Source organism: Ochotona princeps, chromosome 26, assembly GCF_030435755.1.
Source record: "Ochotona princeps isolate mOchPri1 chromosome 26, mOchPri1.hap1, whole genome shotgun sequence".
NCBI classification, from domain to species: Eukaryota; Metazoa; Chordata; class Mammalia; order Lagomorpha; family Ochotonidae; genus Ochotona; species Ochotona princeps.
In genome coordinates this window covers 480,314-505,591 of record NC_080857.1, presented here as the reverse complement: position 1 = coordinate 505,591, position 25,278 = coordinate 480,314, and the positions used below count along the sequence as shown (strand labels likewise).

Here is a 25,278-nt window from a genome sequence, read left to right as displayed (position 1 = left end):
ATCTTAAGTGGCATTTAGGGGTTCAGGGCAGGTGAATTCAGGGGTAGGGCCCTATCAGGAACAAGGCACACAGCATGAGGAGCCTCTGGGTCTCTCAACATCAGGGCATGCCCAGTGCCCTTGCTGGGCCACACTATCTGGGCTTTTTTTGCCCTACCCCTCAGCCTTTCCCCCTGGGTCAGAGGGCCCAGGGTGCAGCAGGACCACGCCCCCACAGGCCACTGACTTCCTGCACCCACCTCTCTGGGCTCTGGACAGACCTTCACATCTGGCCCCTCCTAACTCCCTCCCTGGGAAGCTGGCCAGGATGCCAACCCAAGCTCGCTTGTATACTTGTGTACTTGTGGCCTCACATCCTGGTCAACTGTCCCAACCTTGGCTCTGTCTCTAGGCTTGCATGTAGCTCCCAGCCTTGCTACCATACCCAGTACTCGCCTGCTTACACCTGACAGTGCCTTCCAGAAGGTTCTCGTCTTTGGTTCTGATGGGGTCTAGGGCCTGTCGCCACACACTTGGCTCAGGTGACCACACCTCCCTCAGGGTGGCCTCTAGCGCTTGCTCCATGGCAGAGCCCTCCACAATGACTCAGTGGAGTGTGGTTTAGACGCCTGTAGCTGCACCTACACAGAGGGGAATGTGGTGCACAGGCCAGGGCTGGCTTCCGGCCTCCAGTCCAGCCCCCCACCCCACCGGGGCTGTGGCCACCGCCTCGCCCAGGCACAGCAAGCACATGCTGTATGGAACCAGGCAGCCTGCACCACTCTGCACCTGCCTGGCTCATCCGGACCTGGCCTGGGCCTGGGATTGCAACCTTCACTTCCTGGGGCAACGGGTAGCAGCTCCTATGTCCCCTCACTTGGGTGGTCTCTCTCCCTGGCAGCTATAGAGAAGGGCTCAGGAAGGAGACCCCACTGTGCTGCAGCCCCCGCAAGGGACCCATTGCCTTGGGACAGAAACCCTGTTAGCCGAGAGGAGGTGGCTCCAGGTTCCAAATATGTCTGCTAACAGTCTGCACATGGCCCAGGGAGCATCAGCGGGCACTGGAGGGTTCAGAGGGGGTCAGGGCAGTGGGAAAGCTGTGAAAAGCCTTGGGCCTCACTCCATGCCCCAAGCCTGGGGCCCGCTCCCCCCGCTCCAGTTCCTCCCAGCGCCAGGCTTGTCTGTGTCCCTACCAGCCGTGACTTGGGGCCTCAATGCCAGGCGAGATGAGAGGGACAGCTGGTTGGGGGTGGGCAGGTTGAGATGTATCCTAGCCTGCCTTCTGGTCCACTGTTCAGGGTAGGAGGTGTGTGGGATGTGGGGTGCAGGGGGCAGAATTAGCTCAACTTGGACCTGGAACAACGCAGGGGACTCAGCGATTGCTTTATTGCACGCCAGGAGCAGTCACGGAACCCCTAGCCAGCATGGGGACACAAGCAGGGCTCTTGACAACCCACAGACGCCCACAGTGCCCTGAGCAGACAGCCATCCACGGGGAAGCACAAAGGGTTGGCAGGGAGGACCAGGGCTGCCTGGGCTCTCCTCAGGGGACTGCAGAGTTGCAGGGTTCCTTGGGGGGCGGCAGCCACGTCCTCCCCAGTGGCCAGGTTGCATTCCTCCGCATCCCCCATTCACAGGGATGGGGACGCAGGGTCCTGGATGGCGTTTTGGGGGAGTTCCTCACTTGTAGCCGGCGCAACTCCTTCCTTCTCTTCAGCGGAGAAACTTTCTTGGACATCAAAGAAGGTCGCAGCCTCTTCCTGGGGCTCTGGCCCGGCCAGCCCTGCCTCGCGCTCCACGCCAGGACTGGTCCTGGGAGCTGAAGACGAGAACCCAAGCTTGGGGAATCTGAACCAGTCGGCCCTCTCGTGCCTCCGTGGCCGGGCCTCGGGCTGTGTCTGGACGGGAGCTTGTCTCGGGCCATGGGCTTTGGCCACAGGTTTCGTGGTGTCCACAGAGGAGGAAAAGCCGATGCTGGGAAGCCAGAACCACAGACCAGACTTTTGGCTGTGAGGCTGCTGCGGCGGCTCACTGGCTGCTGCGGGCTCTGAGCCATCCTCCATGGGGAGCTCAAGAACTTCCGCTGGCTCCTCATCGGAGCAGCCGCTGGAGAGCAGCATCTCAAAGGGCTCCCCAGTGTCGGGCTGCGGGGTCTCAGGGACTGAGGCTCCTGCAGGGGCCTCCTGCTTGGAGGGCCCTGGGAACTTCACCTTCAGCAAGGAGAACCCATAGGAGGGCATTTGGACTTGGGACGTGGGGATCTCCGACTCCCGCACGATCTGAGTAGATATGATGTCGGATTGGGCAAGGTCGGTGGGCATCGGTGTCGCCCTGCCTAGGATGGCATCCGGGCTCTCAGCCGGAGCCCTCTGGAAATGCTCCCGAGCCTTTGAGATGGGGGGTGGTCTCGAGGAGGGGTCGAGGTCAGCAGGGGGCTCCTTGAACACCCCGGTGGCTGCTGGCAGGACAGCGGCTGTCCAGAGGCCAGTGCACCCCTCCCCGAGGGCCTCGTCCACCCTGGCCACGTAGCTCGGCACCTGCCTTACCGTGGGGATAAACACATCGGACTCGGAGCCGGGGCCCGGGAACGAGAATCTGGGGCCCTTTAGTTTGGGGAACTTGACTGTCAGCACGGAATCTTGCCAGAGCTGCTCAGTGCTGACCACAGAGACCTGGGCGGGCACGCCCGTCCTGGACACCGTCAGTCTGACAGGGCCCTGTGGCAGGGAAGGCCAGCTCTCAGCAAGAAGCTCGTGGGCTCCTAGCTTGAGAACAGTCCCACCACCAGGGTCTTCCCGTGGAGCCTGACTTCCTGGCAGCCTTGTGTCTAGCCCCCGGAGAGGCAGGGAGCCCGAGCCTGGCCGGCTGTGGATGGCAGGAAGGTCTACCTTGAGCACTGTTGCAGGAACACCCTCAGGTGCAGTGGTGGCTGGGGACAATGGGCATGTGCCCGCCTGCAGCTGAGGCCCAGGGAGGGGCCACCCGTCCTCACTAGGGGTTCCCTGCTCCAGAGCCCCACCTCTGTCTGGGCATGGGGTGAGTCTCAAGTCTGGCATGTGGAACTTGGGCATCCCAAACCTGCTCCCAGGTGTGCCCCCTGGCTCAGCTCCTGTGCGGTTGTCCTCCTGGGGGCCCTCTTCAGGGCCACGTCCACCTAGTTCCCCACAGTGACCCTGCAGCAGGCCTTCCCTTGCAGGGGCTGACCTAGCCCGAGGCCCAGCCCCAGCACCTGTTGGTTCTATGGCACCCTGGAGGGGAGGGCCCACCTCTCGCTGGGCCACAGGGATCTGTCCCTGGCCCTCTGAAGCCGTCGCCGGGGGAAGCCTGCCCATGCCTTTGTGCCCTTGCTTCTTTGGAGGCCGCTTATTCTGCATGGCCACGTAGGGAAGAGGACCCAAAGGCTGCAAGGCAGGGGCCCACAGGTCTGCCTCAGGGGTTGAAAACCCAAACTTTGGTTTAAATAATTTAGGAAAATTCAACTGATCATGACTTAAAGGCACTAGGGGATTGCCCAGGTGAAGTGGCGCAGCAGGTTGGGCCGCAGGGATGCCCACATGGCACTGCGGGACAGCAGAGCTACCAGTGCTAGAGAGCGCAGAACTGTCAGGAGGAGCCTGAGGGGCAGGTTCCTGGTGCTGACTGAGTGGGAACGGTTCCCAGGAAGTGGGGGTGCAGGCAGGAGAGCCATGAACACTGGCTGAAGACAAACCAGGAGGTACCAGTTTGGGCAAATCCATGGAAAGCCGGGTGGTATGTACCCCAGGAAAGCTGACCAAACTGCTCTGGGGGAAAGTAGGAGGGAGCCTGTGCCCAAAGCCCAGGCGGCATACAGTGCTCTCGCCACCAATAGAAGGGTATGCTGTATGCCCAGTATCATTCTGCAGGGAGGCAGGGGTCGCATGAACCATGTCTGCTCCTTGGCTCACAGAGGCCGCATCCTGAATGTACTCCAGGCTTCCATCCAGGACAGACAAAGAAGTAGCTCGACAGTGTGAGGATGGCAAAGGAAGGGAAGAGGCAACAGGAGATGGAGGCACCTCCAGGGGGGAACAAGAAGAGGGCAACCGCATATCAGAGCCAGGCAGCAATATTGCCAAGTCGGGAGCATTGCCCTGCACGTTGGTATATGACACGTGCACCTGGGAACATGGGATATGAACCTGAGGCCCCCCGAGCTCCACCGTGGGCAGCCTGATGCCGGGCACCTGCACCGTGGGCAGGTGCACCTTCAGGCCAGCTGCAGAGGCCTGTGGTGCCGCCAGCTCTGCCTCGGGGACTTGCCCTGCCTCGGGGACATTGACGTCCACATGGCCGGGTTGGACTTGCAGGTCAGAGGAAGGGCGCTGGACGCTGAGGTCGGGGGCCTTGAGGTCCCCCTGCACGGTACTGAGGCCCAGGTCTGCTTCCACTTTGGGTGTGATCACGTCCACCGAGGCCTCTGTGGCCTTGCAGGCTGCGGAAGCCCCAAAAGAGGGCATCTTGAACTTGGCAATTTTGAACTTGCCGTCCTTGGAGCTCATGTCCCTGTTTCCCAGCTCTGTGTCCATCTCAAGTTTCCCACTTGGAGCCTGGAAGTCCACATCCACACTGGGCAGTGGCATGTCTAGCAAACTGGGCATGCTCATCTTACCCTTGGCACCTTTCACGTCCACCTTGGGACCCTTGAGCTCCACCATGGGCAGCCTGATGCCGGGCACCTGCACCGTGGGCAGGTGCACCTTCAGGCCAGCTGCAGAGGCCTGTGGTGCCGCCAGCTCTGCCTCGGGGACTTGCCCTGCCTCGGGGACATTGACGTCCACATGGCCGGGTTGGACTTGCAGGTCAGAGGAAGGGTGCTGGACGCTGAGGTGGGGGGCCTTGAGGTCCCCCTGCACGGTACTGAGGCCCAGGTGTGCTTCCACTTTGGGTGTGATCACGTCCACCGAGGCCTCTGTGGCCTTGCAGGCTGCGGAAGCCCCAAAAGAGGGCATCTTGAACTTGGCAATTTTGAACTTGCCGTCCTTGGTGCTCATGTCCCTGTTTCCCAGCTCTGTGTCCATCTCAAGTTTCCCACTTGGAGCCTGGAAGTCCACATCCACACTGGGCAGTGGCATGTCTAGCTCACTGGGCATGCTCATCTTACCCTTGGCACCTTTCACGTCCACCTTGGGACCCTTGAGCTCCACCATGGGCAGCCTGATGCCGGGCACCTGCACCGTGGGCAGGTGCACCTTCAGGCCAGCTGCAGAGGCCTGTGGTGCCGTCAGCTCTGCCTCGGGGACTTGCCCTGCCTCGGGGACACTGACGTCCACATGGCTGGGTTGGACTTGCAGGTCAGAGGAAGGGCGCTGGACGCTGAGGTCGGGGCCCTTGAGGTCCCCCTGCACGGTACTGAGGCCCAGGTGTGCTTCCACTTTGGGTGTGATCACGTCCACCGAGGCCTCTGTGGCCTTGCAGGCTGCGGAAGCCCCAAAAGAGGGCATCTTGAACTTGATCATCTTGAACTTGCTGTCTTTGGTAGACGCGTCCTTGTCTCCCAAGACCGTGTCCATATCGGCCTCGGCGTCAGGAGCTCGAATGTCCAGGTGCACACTGGGCAGTGACACCTCGAGGTCGGGGGCAGTCACCTTACCCTTGGCACCTTTCATGTCCACCTTGGGACCCTTGAGCTCCACCTGGGGCCCCTCGAGCTCCACCATGGGCAGCCTGATGCCGGGCACCTGCACCGTGGGCAGGTGCACCTTCAGGCCAGCTGCAGAGGCCTGTGGTGCCGCCAGCTCTGCCTCGGGGACTTGCCCTGCCTCGGGGACATTGACGTCCACATGGCCGGGTTGGACTTGCAGGTCAGAGGAAGGGCGCTGGACGCTGAGGTCGGGGCCCTTGAGGTCCCCCTGCACGGTACTGAGGCCCAGGTCTGCTTCCACTTTGGGTGTGATCACGTCCACCGAGGCCTCTGTGGCCTTGCAGGCTGCGGAAGCCCCAAAAGAGGGCATCTTGAACTTGGGCATCTTGAACTTGCCGTCCTTGGTGCTCATGTCCCTGTTTCCCAGCTCTGTGTCCATCTCAGGTTTCCCACTTGGAGCCTGGAAGTCCACATCCACACTGGGCAGTGGCATGTCTAGCTCACTGGGCATGCTCATCTTACCCTTGGCACCTTTCACGTCCACCTTGGGACCCTCAAGCTCCACCGTGGGCAGCCTGATGCCGGGCACCTGCACCGTGGGCAGGTGCACCTTCAGGCCAGCTGCAGAGGCCTGTGGTGCCGTCAGCTCTGCCGCGGGGACTTGCCCTGCCTCGGGGACATTGACGTCCACATGGCTGGGTTGGACTTGCAGGTCAGAGGAAGGGCGCTGGACGCTGAGGTCGGGGCCCTTGAGGTCCCCCTGCAAAGTGGGGAGGCTCGCATCAGCCCCCAACTTTGGAGTCTCCACACCCACCGAGGCCTCCAGAGATTTCTTCGGTGTGGACGCCCCGAAGGAAGGCATCTTGAACTTGGGCATTTTGAATTTCTTGTCTTTGGTCGCCACGTCTTTGTCTCCCAGGGCCAGGTCGGGCTCCACCTTGGGACCAGGGGCCTGCATATCCCCATCAATACTGGGCAGTGACACCTCGAGGTCGGGGGCAGTCACCTTACCCTTGGCACCTTTCACGTCCACCTTGGGACCCTTGAGCTCCACCTGGGGCCCCTCGAGCTCCACCATGGGCAGCCTGATGCCGGGCACCTGTACCATGGGCAGGTGCACCTTCAGGCCAGCTGCAGAGGCCTGTGGTGCCGCCAGCTCTGCCTCGGGGACTTGCCCTGCCTCGGGGACATTGACGTCCACATGGCCGGGTTGGACTTGCAGGTCAGAGGAAGGGCGCTGGACGCTGAGGTGGGGGGCCTTGAGGTCCCCCTGCACGGTACTGAGGCCCAGGTGTGCTTCCACTTTGGGTGTGATCACGTCCACCGAGGCCTCTGTGGCCTTGCAGGCTGCGGAAGCCCCAAAAGAGGGCATCTTGAACTTGGGCATCTTGAACTTGCCGTCCTTGGTGCTCATGTCCCTGTTTCCCAGCTCTGTGTCCATCTCAGGTTTCCCACTTGGAGCCTGGAAGTCCACATCCACACTGGGCAGTGGCATGTCTAGCTCACTGGGCATGCTCATCTTACCCTTGGCACCTTTCACGTCCACCTTGGGACCCTCAAGCTCCACCATGGGCAGCCTGATGCCGGGCACCTGCACCGTGGGCAGGTGCACCTTCAGGCCAGCTGCAGAGGCCTGTGGTGCCGTCAGCTCTGCCTCGGGGACTTGCCCTGCCTCAGGGACATTGACGTCCACATGGCTGGGTTGGACTTGCAGGTCAGAGGAAGGGCGCTGGACGCTGAGGTCGGGGCCCTTGAGGTCCCCCTGCAAAGTGGGGAGGCTCGCATCAGCCCCCAACTTTGGAGTCTCCACACCCACCGAGGCCTCCAGAGATTTCTTCGGTGTGGACGCCCCGAAGGAAGGCATCTTGAACTTGGGCATTTTGAATTTCTTGTCTTTGGTCGCCACGTCTTTGTCTCCCAGGGCCAGGTCGGGCTCCACCTTGGGACCAGGGGCCTGCATATCTCCATCAATACTGGGCAGTGACACCTCGAGGTCGGGGGCAGTCACCTTACCCTTGGCACCTTTCACGTCCACCTTGGGACCCTTGAGCTCCACCTGGGGCCCCTCGAGCTCCACCATGGGCAGCCTGATGCCGGGCACCTGCACCGTGGGCAGGTGCACCTTCAGGCCAGCTGCAGAGGCCTGTGGTGCCGCCAGCTCTGCCTCGGGGACTTGCCCTGCCTCGGGGACATTGACGTCCACATGGCCGGGTTGGACTTGCAGGTCAGAGGAAGGGCGCTGGACGCTGAGGTGGGGGGCCTTGAGGTCCCCCTGCACGGTACTGAGGCCCAGGTCTGCTTCCACTTTGGGTGTGATCACGTCCACCGAGGCTTCTGTGGCCTTGCAGGCTGCAGAAGCCCCAAAAGAGGGCATCTTGAACTTGATCATCTTGAACTTGCTGTCTTTGGTAGACGCGTCCTTGTCTCCCAGGACCGTGTCCACATCGGGCTCGGCGTCTGGAGCTCGAATGTGCAGGTGCACACTGGGCAGTGACACCTCGAGGTCGGGGGCAGTCACCTTACCCTTGGCACCTTTCACGTCCACCTTGGGACCCTTGAGCTCCACCTGGGGCCCCTCGAGCTCCATCGTGGGCAGCCTGATGCCGGGCACCTGCACCGTGGGCAGGTGCACCTTCAGGCCAGCTGCAGAGGCCTGTGGTGCCGCCAGCTCTGCCTCGGGGACTTGCCCTGCCTCGGGGACATTGACGTCCACATGGCTGGGTTGGACTTGCAGGTCAGAGGAAGGGCGCTGGACGCTGAGGTCGGGGGCCTTGAGGTCCCCCTGCACGGTACTGAGGCCCAGGTCTGCTTCCACTTTGGGTGTGATCACGTCCACCGAGGCCTCTGTGGCCTTGCAGGCTGCAGAAGCCCCAAAAGAGGGCATCTTGAACTTGGGCATCTTGAACTTGCCGTCCTTGGTGCTCATGTCCCTGTTTCCCAGCTCTGTGTCCATCTCAGGTTTCCCACTTGGAGCCTGGAAGTCCACATCCACACTGGGCAGTGGCATGTCTAGCTCACTGGGCATGCTCATCTTACCCTTGGCACCTTTCACGTCCACCTTGGGACCCTCAAGCTCCACCGTGGGCAGCCTGATGCCGGGCACCTGCACCGTGGGCAGGTGCACCTTCAGGCCAGCTGCAGAGGCCTGTGGTGCCGTCAGCTCTGCCTCGGGGACTTGCCCTGCCTAGGGGACATTGACGTCCACATGGCCGGGTTGGACTTGCAGGTCAGAGGAAGGGCGCTGGACGCTGAGGTCGGGGCCCTTGAGGTCCCCCTGCACGGTACTGAGGCCCAGGTCTGCTTCCACTTTGGGTGTGATCACGTCCACCGAGGCCTCTGTGGCCTTGCAGGCTGCGGAAGCCCCAAAAGAGGGCATCTTGAACTTGGGCATCTTGAACTTGCCGTCCTTGGTGCTCATGTCCCTGTTTCCCAGCTCTGTGTCCATCTCAGGTTTCCCACTTGGAGCCTGGAAGTCCACATCCACACTGGGCAGTGGCATGTCTAGCTCACTGGGCATGCTCATCTTACCCTTGGCACCTTTCACGTCCACCTTGGGACCCTCAAGCTCCACCGTGGGCAGCCTGATGCCGGGCACCTGCACCGTGGGCAGGTGCACCTTCAGGCCAGCTGCAGAGGCCTGTGGTGCCGTCAGCTCTGCCTCGGGGACTTGCCCTGCCTCGGGGACATTGACGTCCACATGGCTGGGTTGGACTTGCAGGTCAGAGGAAGGGCGCTGGACGCTGAGGTCGGGGCCCTTGAGGTCCCCCTGCAAAGTGGGGAGGCTCGCATCAGCCCCCAACTTTGGAGTCTCCACACCCACCGAGGCCTCCAGAGATTTCTTCGGTGTGGACGCCCCGAAGGAAGGCATCTTGAACTTGGGCATTTTGAATTTCTTGTCTTTGGTCGCCACGTCTTTGTCTCCCAGGGCCAGGTCGGGCTCCACCTTGGGACCAGGGGCCTGCATATCCCCATCAATACTGGGCAGTGACACCTCGAGGTCGGGGGCAGTCACCTTACCCTTGGCACCTTTCACGTCCACCTTGGGACCCTTGAGCTCCACCTGGGGCCCCTCGAGCTCCACCATGGGCAGCCTGATGCCGGGCACCTGTACCATGGGCAGGTGCACCTTCAGGCCAGCTGCAGAGGCCTGTGGTGCCGCCAGCTCTGCCTCGGGGACTTGCCCTGCCTCGGGGACATTGACGTCCACATGGCCGGGTTGGACTTGCAGGTCAGAGGAAGGGCGCTGGACGCTGAGGTGGGGGGCCTTGAGGTCCCCCTGCACGGTACTGAGGCCCAGGTCTGCTTCCACTTTGGGTGTGATCACGTCCACCGAGGCCTCTGTGGCCTTGCAGGCTGCGGAAGCCCCAAAAGAGGGCATCTTGAACTTGGGCATCTTGAACTTGCCGTCCTTGGAGCTCATGTCCCTGTTTCCCAGCTCTGTGTCCATCTCAGGTTTCCCACTTGGAGCCTGGAAGTCCACATCCACACTGGGCAGTGGCATGTCTAGCTCACTGGGCATGCTCATCTTACCCTTGGCACCTTTCACGTCCACCTTGGGACCCTCAAGCTCCACCGTGGGCAGCCTGATGCCGGGCACCTGCACCGTGGGCAGGTGCACCTTCAGGCCAGCTGCAGAGGCCTGTGGTGCCGTCAGCTCTGCCTCGGGGACTTGCCCTGCCTCAGGGACATTGACGTCCACATGGCTGGGTTGGACTTGCAGGTCAGAGGAAGGGCGCTGGACGCTGAGGTCGGGGCCCTTGAGGTCCCCCTGCAAAGTGGGGAGGCTCGCATCAGCCCCCAACTTTGGAGTCTCCACACCCACCGAGGCCTCCAGAGATTTCTTCGGTGTGGACGCCCCGAAGGAAGGCATCTTGAACTTGGGCATTTTGAATTTCTTGTCTTTGGTCGCCACGTCTTTGTCTCCCAGGGCCAGGTCGGGCTCCACCTTGGGACCAGGGGCCTGCATATCCCCATCAATACTGGGCAGTGACACCTCGAGGTCGGGGGCAGTCACCTTACCCTTGGCACCTTTCACGTCCACCTTGGGACCCTTGAGCTCCACCTGGGGCCCCTCGAGCTCCACCATGGGCAGCCTGATGCCGGGCACCTGCACCGTGGGCAGGTGCACCTTCAGGCCAGCTGCAGAGGCCTGTGGTGCCGCCAGCTCTGCCTCGGGGACTTGCCCTGCCTCGGGGACATTGACGTCCACATGGCCGGGTTGGACTTGCAGGTCAGAGGAAGGGCGCTGGACGCTGAGGTGGGGGGCCTTGAGGTCCCCCTGCACGGTACTGAGGCCCAGGTGTGCTTCCACTTTGGGTGTGATCACGTCCACCGAGGCTTCTGTGGCCTTGCAGGCTGCAGAAGCCCCAAAAGAGGGCATCTTGAACTTGATCATCTTGAACTTGCTGTCTTTGGTAGACGCGTCCTTGTCTCCCAGGACCGTGTCCACATCGGGCTCGGCGTCTGGAGCTCGAATGTGCAGGTGCACACTGGGCAGTGACACCTCGAGGTCGGGGGCAGTCACCTTACCCTTGGCACCTTTCACGTCCACCTTGGGACCCTTGAGCTCCACCTGGGGCCCCTCGAGCTCCATCGTGGGCAGCCTGATGCCGGGCACCTGCACCGTGGGCAGGTGCACCTTCAGGCCAGCTGCAGAGGCCTGTGGTGCCTCCAGCTCTGCCTCGGGGACTTGCCCTGCCTCGGGGACATTGACGTCCACATGGCTGGGTTGGACTTGCAGGTCAGAGGAAGGGCGCTGGACGCTGAGGTCGGGGGCCTTGAGGTCCCCCTGCACGGTACTGAGGCCCAGGTCTGCTTCGACTTTGGGTGTGATCACGTCCACCGAGGCCTCTGTGGCCTTGCAGGCTGCAGAAGCCCCAAAAGAGGGCATCTTGAACTTGGGCATCTTGAACTTGCCGTCCTTGGTGCTCATGTCCCTGTTTCCCAGCTCTGTGTCCATCTCAGGTTTCCCACTTGGAGCCTGGAAGTCCACATCCACACTGGGCAGTGGCATGTCTAGCTCACTGGGCATGCTCATCTTACCCTTGGCACCTTTCACGTCCACCTTGGGACCCTCAAGCTCCACCGTGGGCAGCCTGATGCCGGGCACCTGCACCGTGGGCAGGTGCACCTTCAGGCCAGCTGCAGAGGCCTGTGGTGCCGTCAGCTCTGCCTCGGGGACTTGCCCTGCCTCGGGGACATTGACGTCCACATGGCCGGGTTGGACTTGCAGGTCAGAGGAAGGGCGCTGGACGCTGAGGTCGGGGCCCTTGAGGTCCCCCTGCAAAGTGGGGAGGCTCGCATCAGCCCCCAACTTTGGAGTCTCCACACCCACCGAGGCCTCCAGAGATTTCTTCGGTGTGGACGCCCCGAAGGAAGGCATCTTGAACTTGGGCATTTTGAATTTCTTGTCTTTGGTCGCCACGTCTTTGTCTCCCAGGGCCAGGTCGGGCTCCACCTTGGGACCAGGGGCCTGCATATCCCCATCAATACTGGGCAGTGACACCTCGAGGTCGGGGGCAGTCACCTTACCCTTGGCACCTTTCACGTCCACCTTGGGACCCTTGAGCTCCACCTGGGGCCCCTCGAGCTCCACCGTGGGCAGCCTGATGCCGGGCACCTGCACCGTGGGCAGGTGCACCTTCAGGCCAGCTGCAGAGGCCTGTGGTGCCGTCAGCTCTGCCTCGGGGACTTGCCCTGCCTCGGGGACATTGACGTCCACATGGCCGGGTTGGACTTGCAGGTCAGAGGAAGGGCGCTGGACGCTGAGGTCGGGGCCCTTGAGGTCCCCCTGCAAAGTGGGGAGGCTCGCATCAGCCCCCAACTTTGGAGTCTCCACACCCACCGAGGCCTCCAGAGATTTCTTCGGTGTGGACGCCCCGAAGGAAGGCATCTTGAACTTGGGCATTTTGAATTTCTTGTCTTTGGTCGCCACGTCTTTGTCTCCCAGGGCCAGGTCGGGCTCCACCTTGGGACCAGGGGCCTGCATATCCCCATCAATACTGGGCAGTGACACCTCGAGGTCGGGGGCAGTCACCTTACCCTTGGCACCTTTCACGTCCACCTTGGGACCCTTGAGCTCCACCTGGGGCCCCTCGAGCTCCACCGTGGGCAGCCTGATGCCGGGCACCTGCACCGTGGGCAGGTGCACCTTCAGGCCAGCTGCAGAGGCCTGTGGTGCCGCCAGCTCTGCCTCGGGGACTTGCCCTGCCTCGGGGACATTGACGTCCACATGGCTGGGTTGGACTTGCAGGTCAGAGGAAGGGCGCTGGACGCTGAGGTCGGGGCCCTTGAGGTCCCCCTGCACGGTACTGAGGCCCAGGTGTGCTTCCACTTTTGGTGTGATCACGTCCACCGAGGCCTCTGTGGCCTTGCAGGCTGCGGAAGCCCCAAAAGAGGGCATCTTGAACTTGGGCATCTTGAACTTGCCGTCCTTGGTGCTCATGTCCCTGTTTCCCAGCTCTGTGTCCATCTCAGGTTTCCCACTTGGAGCCTGGAAGTCCACATCCACACTGGGCAGTGGCATGTCTAGCTCACTGGGCATGCTCATCTTACCCTTGGCACCTTTCACGTCCACCTTGGGACCCTCAAGCTCCACCGTGGGCAGCCTGATGCCGGGCACCTGCACCGTGGGCAGGTGCACCTTCAGGCCAGCTGCAGAGGCCTGTGGTGCCGCCAGCTCTGCCTCGGGGACTTGCCCTGCCTCGGGGACATTGACGTCCACATGGCCGGGTTGGACTTGCAGGTCAGAGGAAGGGCGCTGGACGCTGTGTTCTGTGTCGTCTTTGTCATGTTTAATTAATTTCCGTGTCATGCCAGCCCTGTTCATTGGCATATTCAGTGAGATTTTGGTCCCCTTCTTTGTGGTTGTGCTTCTCCAGGACTGCGTCTTGTAGACCTGATTCCTCAACGTGCTGTCCTGTGCAGTTCCCTCTCTGTCCTCCAGGCTGTGTTCCTGCCCCACTTTGTTGTGTGGTCCTTCGTTCTCTGAAGGTGTCAGTTTCTTGTATTCTGTGTCACGTTTTCCTTTGCTCTCTGTGGTGGGTCTGGCCCTGTCCTTTATGCCTGTGTCTCCTTGCCCTCCTCCCTGAGGGGTGTCCTCCTCAGGCCCTGCTGGCTCTGTGGGTGGGGTCCCTGGGTGTTCCAGCACCCCATTCACCCTCTCTGCGGTTTGTTTGCTCCTTCCTCCTTCCTCTGTGCCTGGCTCTGTTCCCGCTGGGTCTGGGCTTCCCTCCTGCCATCCAGGAAGCTTGGCCTTGACCTTGGCCTCCCTGGCCTCGAGCTCCTGCCGCCCAGGGCCCCGTCCTTCCTCTGCCTGTGGGACAGGAACTTGTCTTTCTGTCTGAAGCTCCTTTTCTTGGCAGAATCCAAATCTGGGGATCTTCAAATTGTGCATCCGTATGTGGATTTCTGGAGGGTGGCTCCGGGCGTCCCCTCGCTGTGCTGCGTCCTCCAGGGCCCTCCTGGACATCCCAGCGTCCTGGCTCTGCACTGCTTTCCTGTCCCCCTCTCCCTGTGCCCCAACCCCCCACTGATTTGTCCTGTCCTTTGTTCTGCTCTGTGGCTTGGCTCCCACTGCCATGCTCACAGCCCCCTCCACGGGTTCAGGGAGTCCGCGCATGTTCAGGTGTGGCCTGGCACCTGGCACTGCTGGCATTTTCTCTCTCCGACGGTCTGCAACATCCTTCGTGGCCTCTGACCCTGACTCCCCCATAGACAGGCCCTGCCCCAAGCCCATCTTGAGCCTCAGGTTCAGGAACCTCCTGGTCCTCTGGCCACCCGGAGCTGGGGTTTGGGCCTCTGTTTCCACGCTGTCTGGGCACATGTCTGAGGCATCCCTGCGCTTGTAGGCCTCCAAGGTGCTGTGAGACCGCCGGGGCCTGGGTCCCTGCTTGCTTGCGAGTGCCTGAAACTTAGGCCAAGATCGCCTGTCCTTCCGGGGCTGCCTGCCCCTACCCTCTCGGGGCTGAGAGATGAGCCACTCTTGGTCTGTGTCTCCCTGCAGCATCTTTGTTTGGGCTTTTGTCCACTCACAGATGACATCTTTGTCCTGAAATGCAGGGAGAAGGCACTGGGTGGTGAGGCTTCTGGGGCAGGGGCTGACCTGTACTGCTGGGTCGAGATCCACAAGCCTTACCTGCTCCCCCTCTCCCAGGGCCCCACGGCCGCTGCTGGAGTCGCACCCCTCAGCCTCTCGAGCAGGGACCCTCCGTCTGACCTTGAACTGGACCCGGTATGGCTCTGAGTACTGCAGAATCTTGAGAGCATCTTCATATTTAATTTCGTCGAAGAACACGGTTGTGCTAAGCAGCTGGTCCCCTAGGCAGTGAGACCAGCCCCGGCTTTAGTCCCCACCCCACCCCTCCATGCCAGCAACCACTTCAGGCTCAGAGGGCTGGAAGCACTGGCCCTGTCTCACACGCCACATGCGCCCGTTGACCCCCACCAGCTGGCCCCATCGTGGCACCTGTTTGTAAGCTGAAGAGCCTGGCAGCTGGGGACTCCTTCAGCACTTGCTTGATGAAGATGCCCTGGTCCCCACCGCCGGTGATACTGTAGCCACTGGCCCCTGCCTTCACCTGCGTCTCCAGGGCCACCTCGGCGGCCTCCTGCTTGGACTGTGACAGGAGCAGATCAGCACTGCGCTGGCTGTGAGCCTGTCCTACCACAGCACTGCTGCAGCAGCCCAGAACACGACACACTCTGAGGAAGCCAGCCAAGGCACTCCTGCATGGGAACTTCCCTTGCCTGGCCCAGGAAGAGCCTGTCCACGCCCAAGCCGGCCCAGGGGCCTCAGGGCACAGGAGCAGCTGCAGCTTCCTGACGCTGCCTCCCCATCACCGCCGAGACCCCCACCCCCAGGGGCAGCAACAGCGCCACGGCCGCCGGCCTGGCGACTGGGAAGAGGCCTTGGCCACGATGAACCCAGGGTGGGCAACACTGAGGCTGCCTTGCCGGCAGAGGAAAGCCCAGCTCCCTCAGTCCTGCGTCAGTCCACGGGGAGAACCCAGGGTGCAGCACAGCTCGGCCTGCAGCACAGCAGGTCTCCCCAGGGCCTGGGCTGCCCCCTCTGCTCTGGCCTCAGTTCTGGCGGCAGAAGCCATGCTCCCAGCCGGGCAGCACCCACCTGAGGCTGGCTCATCTTGGAGGGTGTCTGTGAGTGCCTGGAATCCCACTTCACCAGGACCTCCGTCTTTCTGAGGAGCCTTGCCTGCCCAGGGTGGCTTACTGCAGCCCACGGAGTGGGCAGTGCCCCAGCCGCCCCAGACCAGGGCAGCACACAGGGCTGAAGTGACTGCATCCCCACTGCCACGACAACCTTGCTCACAGCCGTCGGCTCATGAGAAACCTCACTGGCAAGAAGAGTATGGCATGAGAGAGTCCCTCACAGCCCTGACTCAGGCAGCCTTGCTCACCTCAGTGAGGCAGTGTTACGCACACACAGAGCATGTGCCCAGCTGTGTGCGTACACAAGTAGGCTTTACACAAAGTGTATGCATGTATGGTGTGTGAATACTTGGGTGTGCGTACACACATATGTAGGTGCACAGGTGTGTGAATGCCCAGGTGTGTGTACACACATATGTGGGGGCACAGGTGTGACTCGCTGGCCATCTCATACAACGTGTGTGTGGGTTCAGGTGTGTATGTCACATAACGTCTAGCACAAAGTCTGTGTGTGGGCAGTGTGTGTGTGTGTCCCACCTGTGCACATACTCAGAAGGGCTGTGGGCTCCCCTGACTGTGTCTTGACCCACCTCAAGGGAGACACAGCTGAGGGACAGAGGGCATAGCTGATGGGCATCCCTAGGGCCCAGTGGCCAGCAGGGAGGCTTGCAGACATGCCAGTGCCTGCGAGCCCAGCCCTGGGCCCCACCTGAGGGTTCTGCCGGGCTTACCTGGAGGCCAAAGCTGGAGCCCTCAGTTTTGCATTCGTACACAGGTGAGGACCCCTGGGGCCGGGGCTGGAGCAGCTTGTCCACAGGCACCTCGCTCACCTGGGAGGAGACCCGAGCTGCCCTTAGCCACTGAGGCCCATTCCAGGCCCAATGGGAGGAGGGTAGGGTGTGGGGACATCTCCCCTGGGTGCTCCATACCAAGTGGTCCTCTTCCGTTTCCACACCGGGCTCCTGGGGCTCTAGCTGTCCACCAGACACTGTGGAGAGAGAGGCTGTTAGTGGAGCCACAGAGGCCACGATGTGGTCCAGGCCTGTCCCAGGCCCAGGCTCGAGTGGCTGTGGGATGGGGAGCCCGGAAAGTGCCTGAGAGTCCCTGCCGCTGCAGCTCAAGGTGCTCCATTCAGCAGCGGGGTGGGAGTCATGCAGAGCAAGTGGGGCTGTGGCAACAGTCAAGCAAGTGCCAGACTTTCTGAAAGAGAAAGTCATAGTTAGAGAGAGAGATCTTCCATCCATGGGTTCACTCTACACATGGCCTCAACAGCTGAGCCAACCTACAGCCAGGACCGTCTTCCGGGTCTCCCACGCGGGTGCAGGGTCCCAAGGCTTTGGGCCGTCCTCGACTGCTTTCCCAGGCCACAGGTAGGGAGCTTGATGGGAAGCAGGGCGCCAGGACATGAACCAATGCCCTGGTGGGACGCTGTGTTCGAGATGGTCACAGTGTCAGCCCCATTTTTGGATTTAACAGGTTCCAAAGCTGTTATTGGTGTCTGTGCCCCGGGCAGCGGAGCTCCAAGGGCAGGCTGCAGCCCAGGGAACGCCCCAGATTCCTGCCGATGGACACCCTGAGAGCAGCGGTAATGGCCTACTTAGGTCCCGCCACCCACAGGTGACTCGGGCAGGGTGCCAGGCTCAGTCCTAGCTATGGTAGACATGGGAGCCATGTTCCAGTATTGTCACTACCCCGCCCCCCTTCAAATAAATAATCCCTCAAAACAAGAACTTAGTATCTCACAAACTGTCCTTCCAAATGAAGGCAGGCACAGACCCTGCCAGGGGACCCAAGACGGCGGCTGGGGGCCAGCACCCCCTCCGCGGCTCAGACCCACCGCGGGGCTCGAGGCTTCCCGCCCCGGCCCTGTGCGTGCGAGCCCCACGCCGGACGGGGCCGTCCACGCATCACCTCACACCAGCGTGAGGGGACCGGGGTCGCCTGGGGTGGCCAAGCTGCAGGGAGTCGCGGAGGCCACGTCCACAGAGGCCACGCCCCGTGGATGATCCCGACGGAGGCCACGTCCCTTAGAGGCCTCAGTGACGCTTCCAGAAACCCCTCAGGCGTCAGACTTAATGGCACTGGCCTGCGCTGCTGTTTTCCGTCTGCCCCTTCCAGAGGGCGGACCTGGATCGAAGCCCTTGGACACACCGAGACGTGGCCCAGCAGGCCACGCTGCTGCAGAGGTGCGCGTGGACAGAGGGCTCTATGGACGCCCCCACAGGGGCCCCGCTCATATCCCAGCCTGAGCTCAGCGTTTCCATGCTGGCCTGGGGTGGGTCTGTGGGTGGGGAGGACGGCAGGGTGCCAGGGGCAGCTTGCTGACCACCAACATCCGTGGCTCCAGCCGAGGTGCCAAGGACAGCAGGTGGACCTTGGAGCTCCCTGCTGGTGGCAGCCTGGCCCCTCCCAGGGTCCCGGGGAACCCTTGCTGGCCACGTGGGCAGGGCTCCTGACTGGGGGACCCTGCGGCCGCGGTGCACCAAGCAGGTCTGGTGAGCACTGCCCAGTGGGGTCGTGGTCCTCAGCCCCTGGCCAGTTGTTGTTGGCCATGCTCCTGGGCCTAGCAGAGGGCTGGGGTCTCCCAGGACAGGGCCACTGCGTCCTGCTCCCCCAGGAAGACACCTCAGGAAAGTCAGAACCTCCATGTCACTGCCCACTGGGCTGGCAGGATTGGACAACCCTTCAAGGCCTTCCGCTGCCAGGGAGAGAGGGGTGGAGGCAGGGTCCTGCCCTTTCCCCTCTGACCCCAACAGCAGGTGCCTTGTGGGTCACCCAGGGAAACCACTTACCAGGAGGCCTGGGCAGCTATGAGCTCTCTCCCCATTCCCACCCAGCTCTGGGCCTACCCGCTGTCCGGCCTGTGGCTCTCACAGCCTGACCCTGCCCTGCCCTGCCCTGCCCTGCAAGCGGGTAGGTTATTGCCAGTCACCAGCCCACAGCACAGCCCTCTTAGGCACAGCTCAGCCTGGTCTAGCAGGTCTGGCTGCCACACTCTGTCCTCCGCACATACCTGCCCATCTCCCACTCCAGGGTGGGGCCTGATAGAATGTGGGGGTGGGCAGCATGCTGGGAACCCCTGGCCCCAGGAAGCTATGCTCCCAGCACCTGGGATGTCGGGACGACCTGGGCAGATGGAGCCCTGGCAGGCAGAGGCCCCAGGGGTGAAGACCAACGCATCTGCCAAAACCAACCCAAATCTACACCCACATCCACTGGCCTGTCTACACCCGAACTACCCCACCGTGTCCGCAACCACTCTGACCAGCTCCATCCGCACCCACACCAACCGGCCCTGTTGCACTCACAGGACCCAGGGCGCAGGGCACTGAGGGCACACGGGGACCGAGGGTGCAGGGCACCGAGGGCACACGGGGGACCCAGGGTGCAGGGCACCGAGGGCACACGGGGGACCCACAGTGCACCATCTAGGCACAGAGGTTCAGCCTTGCCCCTTTGGGACTTACTGAGGGGCACGCAGGCTCTGTCATGAGACAGGCGTGGGCACCTACAGGCCTCACCCCATGTTTCCAGATAATTCCCTGTAGGAGCACCGTGGCTAACCCTGGAGGCTGGCCTGGCTGCCAGAGTCCCAGGGGTCCAGGGTCATCCTCTCAGCCCCCCAGCCATCCTGAGCACTCCCGCAGCTTTCAGCCATGGTGGCCCAGGTCTCCCTCCCTGCCCCTGCCTGGACCCCAGCTCTCTCTCCCACTTCTAACCTTCCCTCCACCATGCAGACCCAGGCTGAGCCCTGCTGTGGAGCCCTGCTGTGGAGCCCTGCTGTGGAGTCCTGCTGTGGAGTCCTGCTGTGGTGCCCTGCTGTGGTGCCCTGCTGTGGAGCCCTGCTGTGTAACCCTGCTGTGGTGCCCTGCTGTGGAGCCCTGCTGTGGTGCCCTGCTGTGGAGCCCTGCTGTGGAGTCCTGCTGTGGAGTCCTGCTGTGGAGTCCTGCTGTGGTGCCCTGCTGTGGAGCCCTGCTGTGGTGCCCTGCTGTGGAGCCCTGCTGTGGTGCCCTGCTGTGGAGCCCTGCTGTGGTGCCCTGCTGTGGAGCCCTGCTGTGGAGCCCTGCTGTAGAGTCCTGCTGTGGAGCCCTGCTGTGGAGTCCTGCTGTGTAACCCTGCTGTGGAGTCCTGCTGTGGAGCCCTGCTGTGTAACCCTGCTGTGGAGTCCTGCTGTGGAGCCCTGCTGTGGAGCCGTCACTGCAGACACCGCCTGCTCCTGCAGCCCACATGCCTCTCCCACTCACAGCCCGAACATGGGAGGGGCACAGCAGCCCCAGTGCAGTGGCTCGGGGCTTTCCTGAACCACCAGGCACTGAATTAGCACAGCAGCTCTCACAGCTCCTCCTTTCCCTATGGCCACCCAGTCCAGCCCTTGGGGCCCCTCCAAGCCAAGCCCACCTCCTTGCCCACACTGAGCCCCTGCAGGCTATGAGCTAGCCCTGATTCTTCCGGCTCTGAGGCAGTGCCTCCTGGTGTCTTGCCCTGCCTGGCTGGTCCGGCACATGCTGCCAGATCCCCATGAGCTGACCCCTGCCTTCCAGCATCAGCTGCAGCCAGGTACACACCACACCATCTCAGCACCCCTGGCCCCCCTGCCTGGCAGCCCAGTGGCCCCACACACCTGCTTCATGGCGAGGTGAACAGAGGGCAGGGGTGCTGGGTGGGCATAGGAAACAGCCAGGGCTGAAGACGCTCTGCTGTCCAGCTGGCCAGAAGACTGCAGCCTCCCTCCGCTGCCTGCTGGTCTCTCCCCTCCCCAGTTACTTCCTCCTGCCAAGACCCCCATGCCCTGCAGAGGGAGTGGCCGAGTCCTGGTTGCAGTGGGAGCCAGGCTCTGCTCAGCTCCACCCCTAGAGCAGCCGACTGCATGAGTCACTGCCGCTGGGCCAGACGCACAGACACTGTGCAGGGCGCAGTGTGCAGACAGGCGACACCCAGATAGAGGCCGCCCTGCCCTGCAAAGGGCTCAGATGGCGGTGCAATGAAGGGAGGGAGGCCTCCCCGTGACTCTGGCCTCCTCGGGGGCAGCCTGAGCCTGTCCCCCTGCCCACTCCTTTGCCCCATCAATAGCCCTTACCTCTCCAAGCTCCCAGGGGCAGCGGAGACACTGGACCAAGAGCAGGCAGGGGCATGCCCTCTCATCCAGGGACCCAGGTCACAGGGCCACCTAGCCTACCAGCCCCAAAGATCCAAGCCTCCCTCCCACCCCTCTTGGCTCTGGGTGGCCAGCAGGCCTGGGCAGGGCCTGCAGCCATGCTGCCGGTGAACTGTGGATGCCAGACGCCCACGGCCCCAGGCAGGCCAGAACAGGCCCGTACAGACCAGCATTCCTGGGCAACCTGGAGCAGCGGGACTGCCGCTGGCCCCACCTCACCCTGGTCAGCAAGCTGTGTTGGGGCCTCCTCCAGGGAATGTGGGAGCAATCAGGGCTCAGCAGCTCCAATGCCCCAAGGAGGCCAGCAAGAGGCTGCAAGGCTGAGACCCCTCCTCAGCGCCCTGGCCCTGGAAGATGAACTCCAGCCACGCTGTCAGCCCGCTGACATCAAAGGATGTTAGTCAGGGGTGCCAGCACTGTGCCTCCAACCTCACCCTGATGGCCCATTCTCAGCCCCAGGCCGGCAGGCTGCCTGGCTGAGTCAGTGCTGAGCCCAGCGGTGCAACTGAGGGTGGGGGAGCCAACAGACCAGCCATTGGACAGATGCGGCCCCCCCAGGTCAGCTTCCAGTTCCTGTGCCCCCAGCCCCGGGGCTGGCGTCAGCACCCTCTCAGCCACAAGCTCCTCATAGAAGCCAGAGAGACAAAGAGAGGGGTCTGGCTGCCCCCAGCTCCCGGCTGGACCTCCCCTCTCCCACACATGCAGCCCAGCAGGCTCTGCTGGGAGCGCAGCAGCCCCTCCAGCGCCCCCTGGACCCCAGGTGTTCCTGCCCTCCTGGTTCCAACCTGGGTCACACCAGCCCTTGCTGCTGGCCGGTAGCAGTGGGTGTGGAAGCCAGGGCTCTGGACCCATGAGCGCTGTGACGGGGAGGGTAATGCCCCGGTGCAGTGGGCAGCTACACTGGGCCATCACCCCTCCACCACCATGGGCCAGACACTGAGCAAGAAAGACCTTGCCCACAGCCTTGACTCCCAGGAAACCCCCAGGCACCACCTCCTGGACCCAGACACCCACTGCACAGGTGGGCCTGGCTCAGATCGGACCCCAGGCTCAGCCTCTGCCACTGGTAACACAGCATTCCCAGGGCCGGGTCACAAGGGGCCCTAGTGCCATACTACCTGGCAAAAGGCTACCCACCTGTGACTGCCCTCGGCATGCCAGGGTTAGCCAGAGCTCCAGGGAGGCCTGGGCGGGGCAGGTGCCCCTGTTCCCTGGTGGGGCTGAGGCTGCCCTTTGTGGCCAATGTGAACCCCAGGGCCCTGTCACCTGTGTGTCCCTACTACCCCTCACTGTCCCCTCAGCAATGGGGCTGTGGTCCTCCCATCCTCCCCTCACCCGTAGCCGGCCTCCTGGGCCCTGCTCTGTGTTCTGCTATTAAATATTCATTCCAGAAAGGCGGGGACTGGCTGCTAATCAAACCAGAGAAGTCTGGAAACCAAAACACCCTGCGCAAGAAACAGTGGGACCAAGCACCCCGTGCAGGGGTGGGGGAAGGAGGGCTCCTCGCCCAGCCCTTTGGACCTCCTCACTCCCACCCACCCAGCTCCTGTGTTAAGCTGCTGCAGCCACCATGACGCCTTCTCTCAATGAGGCCTCCGTGCCCCCAAGGCCACAGTGCTCACACACCGGCTCTGGGGGCGCACATACCCGAATGGACAGGTGGGCAGGCATCCTTGCCCTTCACACTGCCCCCAAGCACAGCAGAGTAAGCTGGGGAGTCCATGGCGTCTCATTTTCAGAAGGGGAGGCAGGCCCCTCACAGCCAGAATAAAGCAGGGATCTGGACAGAGGCCCTGAGCAAAGAGGGGGAGAGGACCGAGGGACGGGGAGTGGGGAGTCCAGCAACCTGGGGCTTCCTGGGAGAAGCAGTGCCCAGCTGGGCCGGAAGGGACTAGCCAGCCTGGGAGGAAGCAAGGGTGGCATGCAGGTCCAGCACTGGACACCCCGCTGGGCAAGGTGCTGTGGAATGGGGCCACACCCCTGTGTGACTGCGAGCAGCAGGAGATGCCAACGCAGGCCGGTGCCAGCCTCCATGGTCACTGCCGTCTGCAGCTGGGACGGTCTGAGCCACAGATGCTTCAGTCGTTTCCCAGCATTGCCGAGGGTCAGCCACCTGAGCGGAGACCATGCAGATGTCCTCTGGGATCCCCCTGACCCAGGGGGCCTTTTTGGGTGCAGCTGGGGGAGGCACTCAGACCCCGGTCGGGGTTGGCAGGGGCCAAGTAGGGGATGGCCAGGGGGGGTAGGGGCTCCCTGTCAGTCTGATCACCTCCTCGAGTGACAGCCCAAGGCGTGGACAGAGTGTGGAGCTGGTGTACTTGGTGGGGCTGGTCAGGCACCTGCCAAGGGGGAGAGGCAGCGAGTTCCCAGTGCAGCCACCAGGGGGCAGCCCTGGCACACAGGCCAGAGCCCGGAATAGACTGTCCCCTGGGCAGCAAGTAGGCACAAGCCAGAACATGGGGGCCAGCAGCGCAGGAATGCACATACGTGGGCTGAGGGATTGTGGGGAAGACTAGGTAGAGCCTCCCAGGCCATGACCCCACGGGTGGCCTGCCAAAGCCCCACCCCCTGGGAGCAGCGGCACCAGACAGGAGCCTGGGGAAGCCAAGAGGATGGCACAGCGGGGTGGCACCTTGAGCAAGGAAGCAGCCACACCCTGCGCTGGCCCAGGGCCCTCAATCTGATGCCGTGTTTGAGGGGAGGCCCAAACAGGGGGTCTTTCAGGACTGAGCAGAGCTGGGGGGTCCAGCCTCGGCCAGACACACAGCGCCGCAGGGTGGCGGACACAGCGCCGCAGGGTGGCGGGGTTCCAGCTGGGCTGCAGGACCACACCCAGTGCAGGTGGAGCCTCTGGGCCTGTAGCCTGTGGCTCAGCAACAGCAGCAAACTCTGCTTCCCCCAGGGCTGTGGTGTGGCCCCAGCCCCTGGCCATGCTAGCCGGGTGTCCTGGGTGTGGCCACCAGTGCCCGTTCTGTAGCCAGAGGCAAAAAGGAGTGTGCTGGCCACCCCGAGGGTCATTCGCACAGCAATAGGTGCCTCACCATTCCCAGCACTGGGGCGCCCCAACTCAGCCCCTCACCCAGGAACCCCACCTCTCAGCAAGCAGCCCTGGCTCCTGGGCCAGCCAGGCCACTGTCCCTGCAGCAGGTCCAGGGGGCAAGCCTGGCCTCTGGCCCCTCCCACCCACCAGGATGGGTAACCTGCTCCCAGCAGGCAACACCTCTCCCAAAGCCACTTCCCAGGGTCCAGCAAACAGGTCCCCGATGGCCATGACAAGAGAGACAAGCAAACTGATGGGAGGAGGGACAGGTGTTCTGGAGCAGAGGCGGGTCCCACGGAGGAGCAGGACAGGCATGGCGACCCCAGAGCAGAATGGAGAGGAGAGACACCGGGACCCCAAAACGGAGGAGGATGCAGGGATGGGGCAGGGACCCCGCAGGGGGTGGGAGGCAGGCACTGGGCTGGAGCTGGGGGCCACGGGAAGGCAGAGGCAGGGCCCCATGCGCACCCTGGTGAGCCCACCCGCCCCACAGCGGGCTGCAGGCAGGGAGGCGCACCGCCGCCGGAGGCGCCGGGCCAGGGCAGCACGGCGTGGAAGCAGTCGCACATTGCGGCGTTGGGGCCGGCCGCCCGGCGCGTCCCGTCGCTGTCCCGTCGCTATCCCGGCTCCTGCCTCCGCAGCCCGTGGCTGCTGGACACTGCGGACCGGCCGCGCCCCGCCCCGCGCAGCCCATTGGCCGGCGCTTCCCCTGCTGGTCCCGGGGAGGAGCCCGCTTCCCTGCACCTGCTCGTGGCCGCCGCCTTGCCCTCCCACCCGGGAGGGATGGAGTCGGGGGCACAGTGCCCACAAGGTGCCTGGTCAGCACTGCTGGAGTCATCCTTCTTGCTCATTCTCACCAGGAGCCTGGGGGCGGGCACCCCACTGCACCCACCCCAGGGGCTGTGTGGGCGGGGAGGCTGCCAGAGGATGAGGTGTGAGCTGGTCAGTGCGGAAGGAACTTGCTGGACAAGCACTGTTCCCGCAGAGAAGGCAGGGAGCTAGGAGCCACACCCACCGGAGCTGGAGCAGGGCTGAGCAGTGCAGGCCACCAAGTCGGATCCTCGCCTGGAGTGAGGTTCTGGGAGCCTCCCTGGACGGTCCTCAGGCAGTGTGCAGTGAGCCAAGGAGCTTGGCTGCGACCTGGGCTGGGGCAAGCCTGAGGGTGGGCGCTGTGGGGGCAGGACTCGGTCCCACATGGACGGGCACAGGAATCCCCATCCACACAGGTGGGCAGGACATCGCTGCCAAAGGGGGCGGCTCAAGACAATATCCTGGACCGAAGGACACACAGAGACACAGACACACACACGCACATTTACACTTGGGCCCGTGTGC

General features: G+C 63.0%; 1 protein-coding gene across 1 annotated transcript; it reads right to left on the bottom strand.

Annotated features, from left to right (window-relative positions):
* Positions 1–1,578: 1,578 nt before the first annotated feature.
* AHNAK2 (AHNAK nucleoprotein 2) lies at positions 1,579–24,512 on the bottom strand. The gene is given in 10 exon segments (XM_058655644.1): positions 1,579–3,539; positions 4,017–8,726; positions 8,775–14,630; positions 14,718–14,899; positions 15,048–15,198; positions 15,708–15,760; positions 15,763–15,808; positions 16,480–16,578; positions 16,678–16,736; positions 24,461–24,512. Coding segments are annotated over 10 exon segments (13,137 nt in total). The 3' UTR covers positions 1,579–1,610.
* Positions 24,513–25,278: the final 766 nt, after the last annotated feature.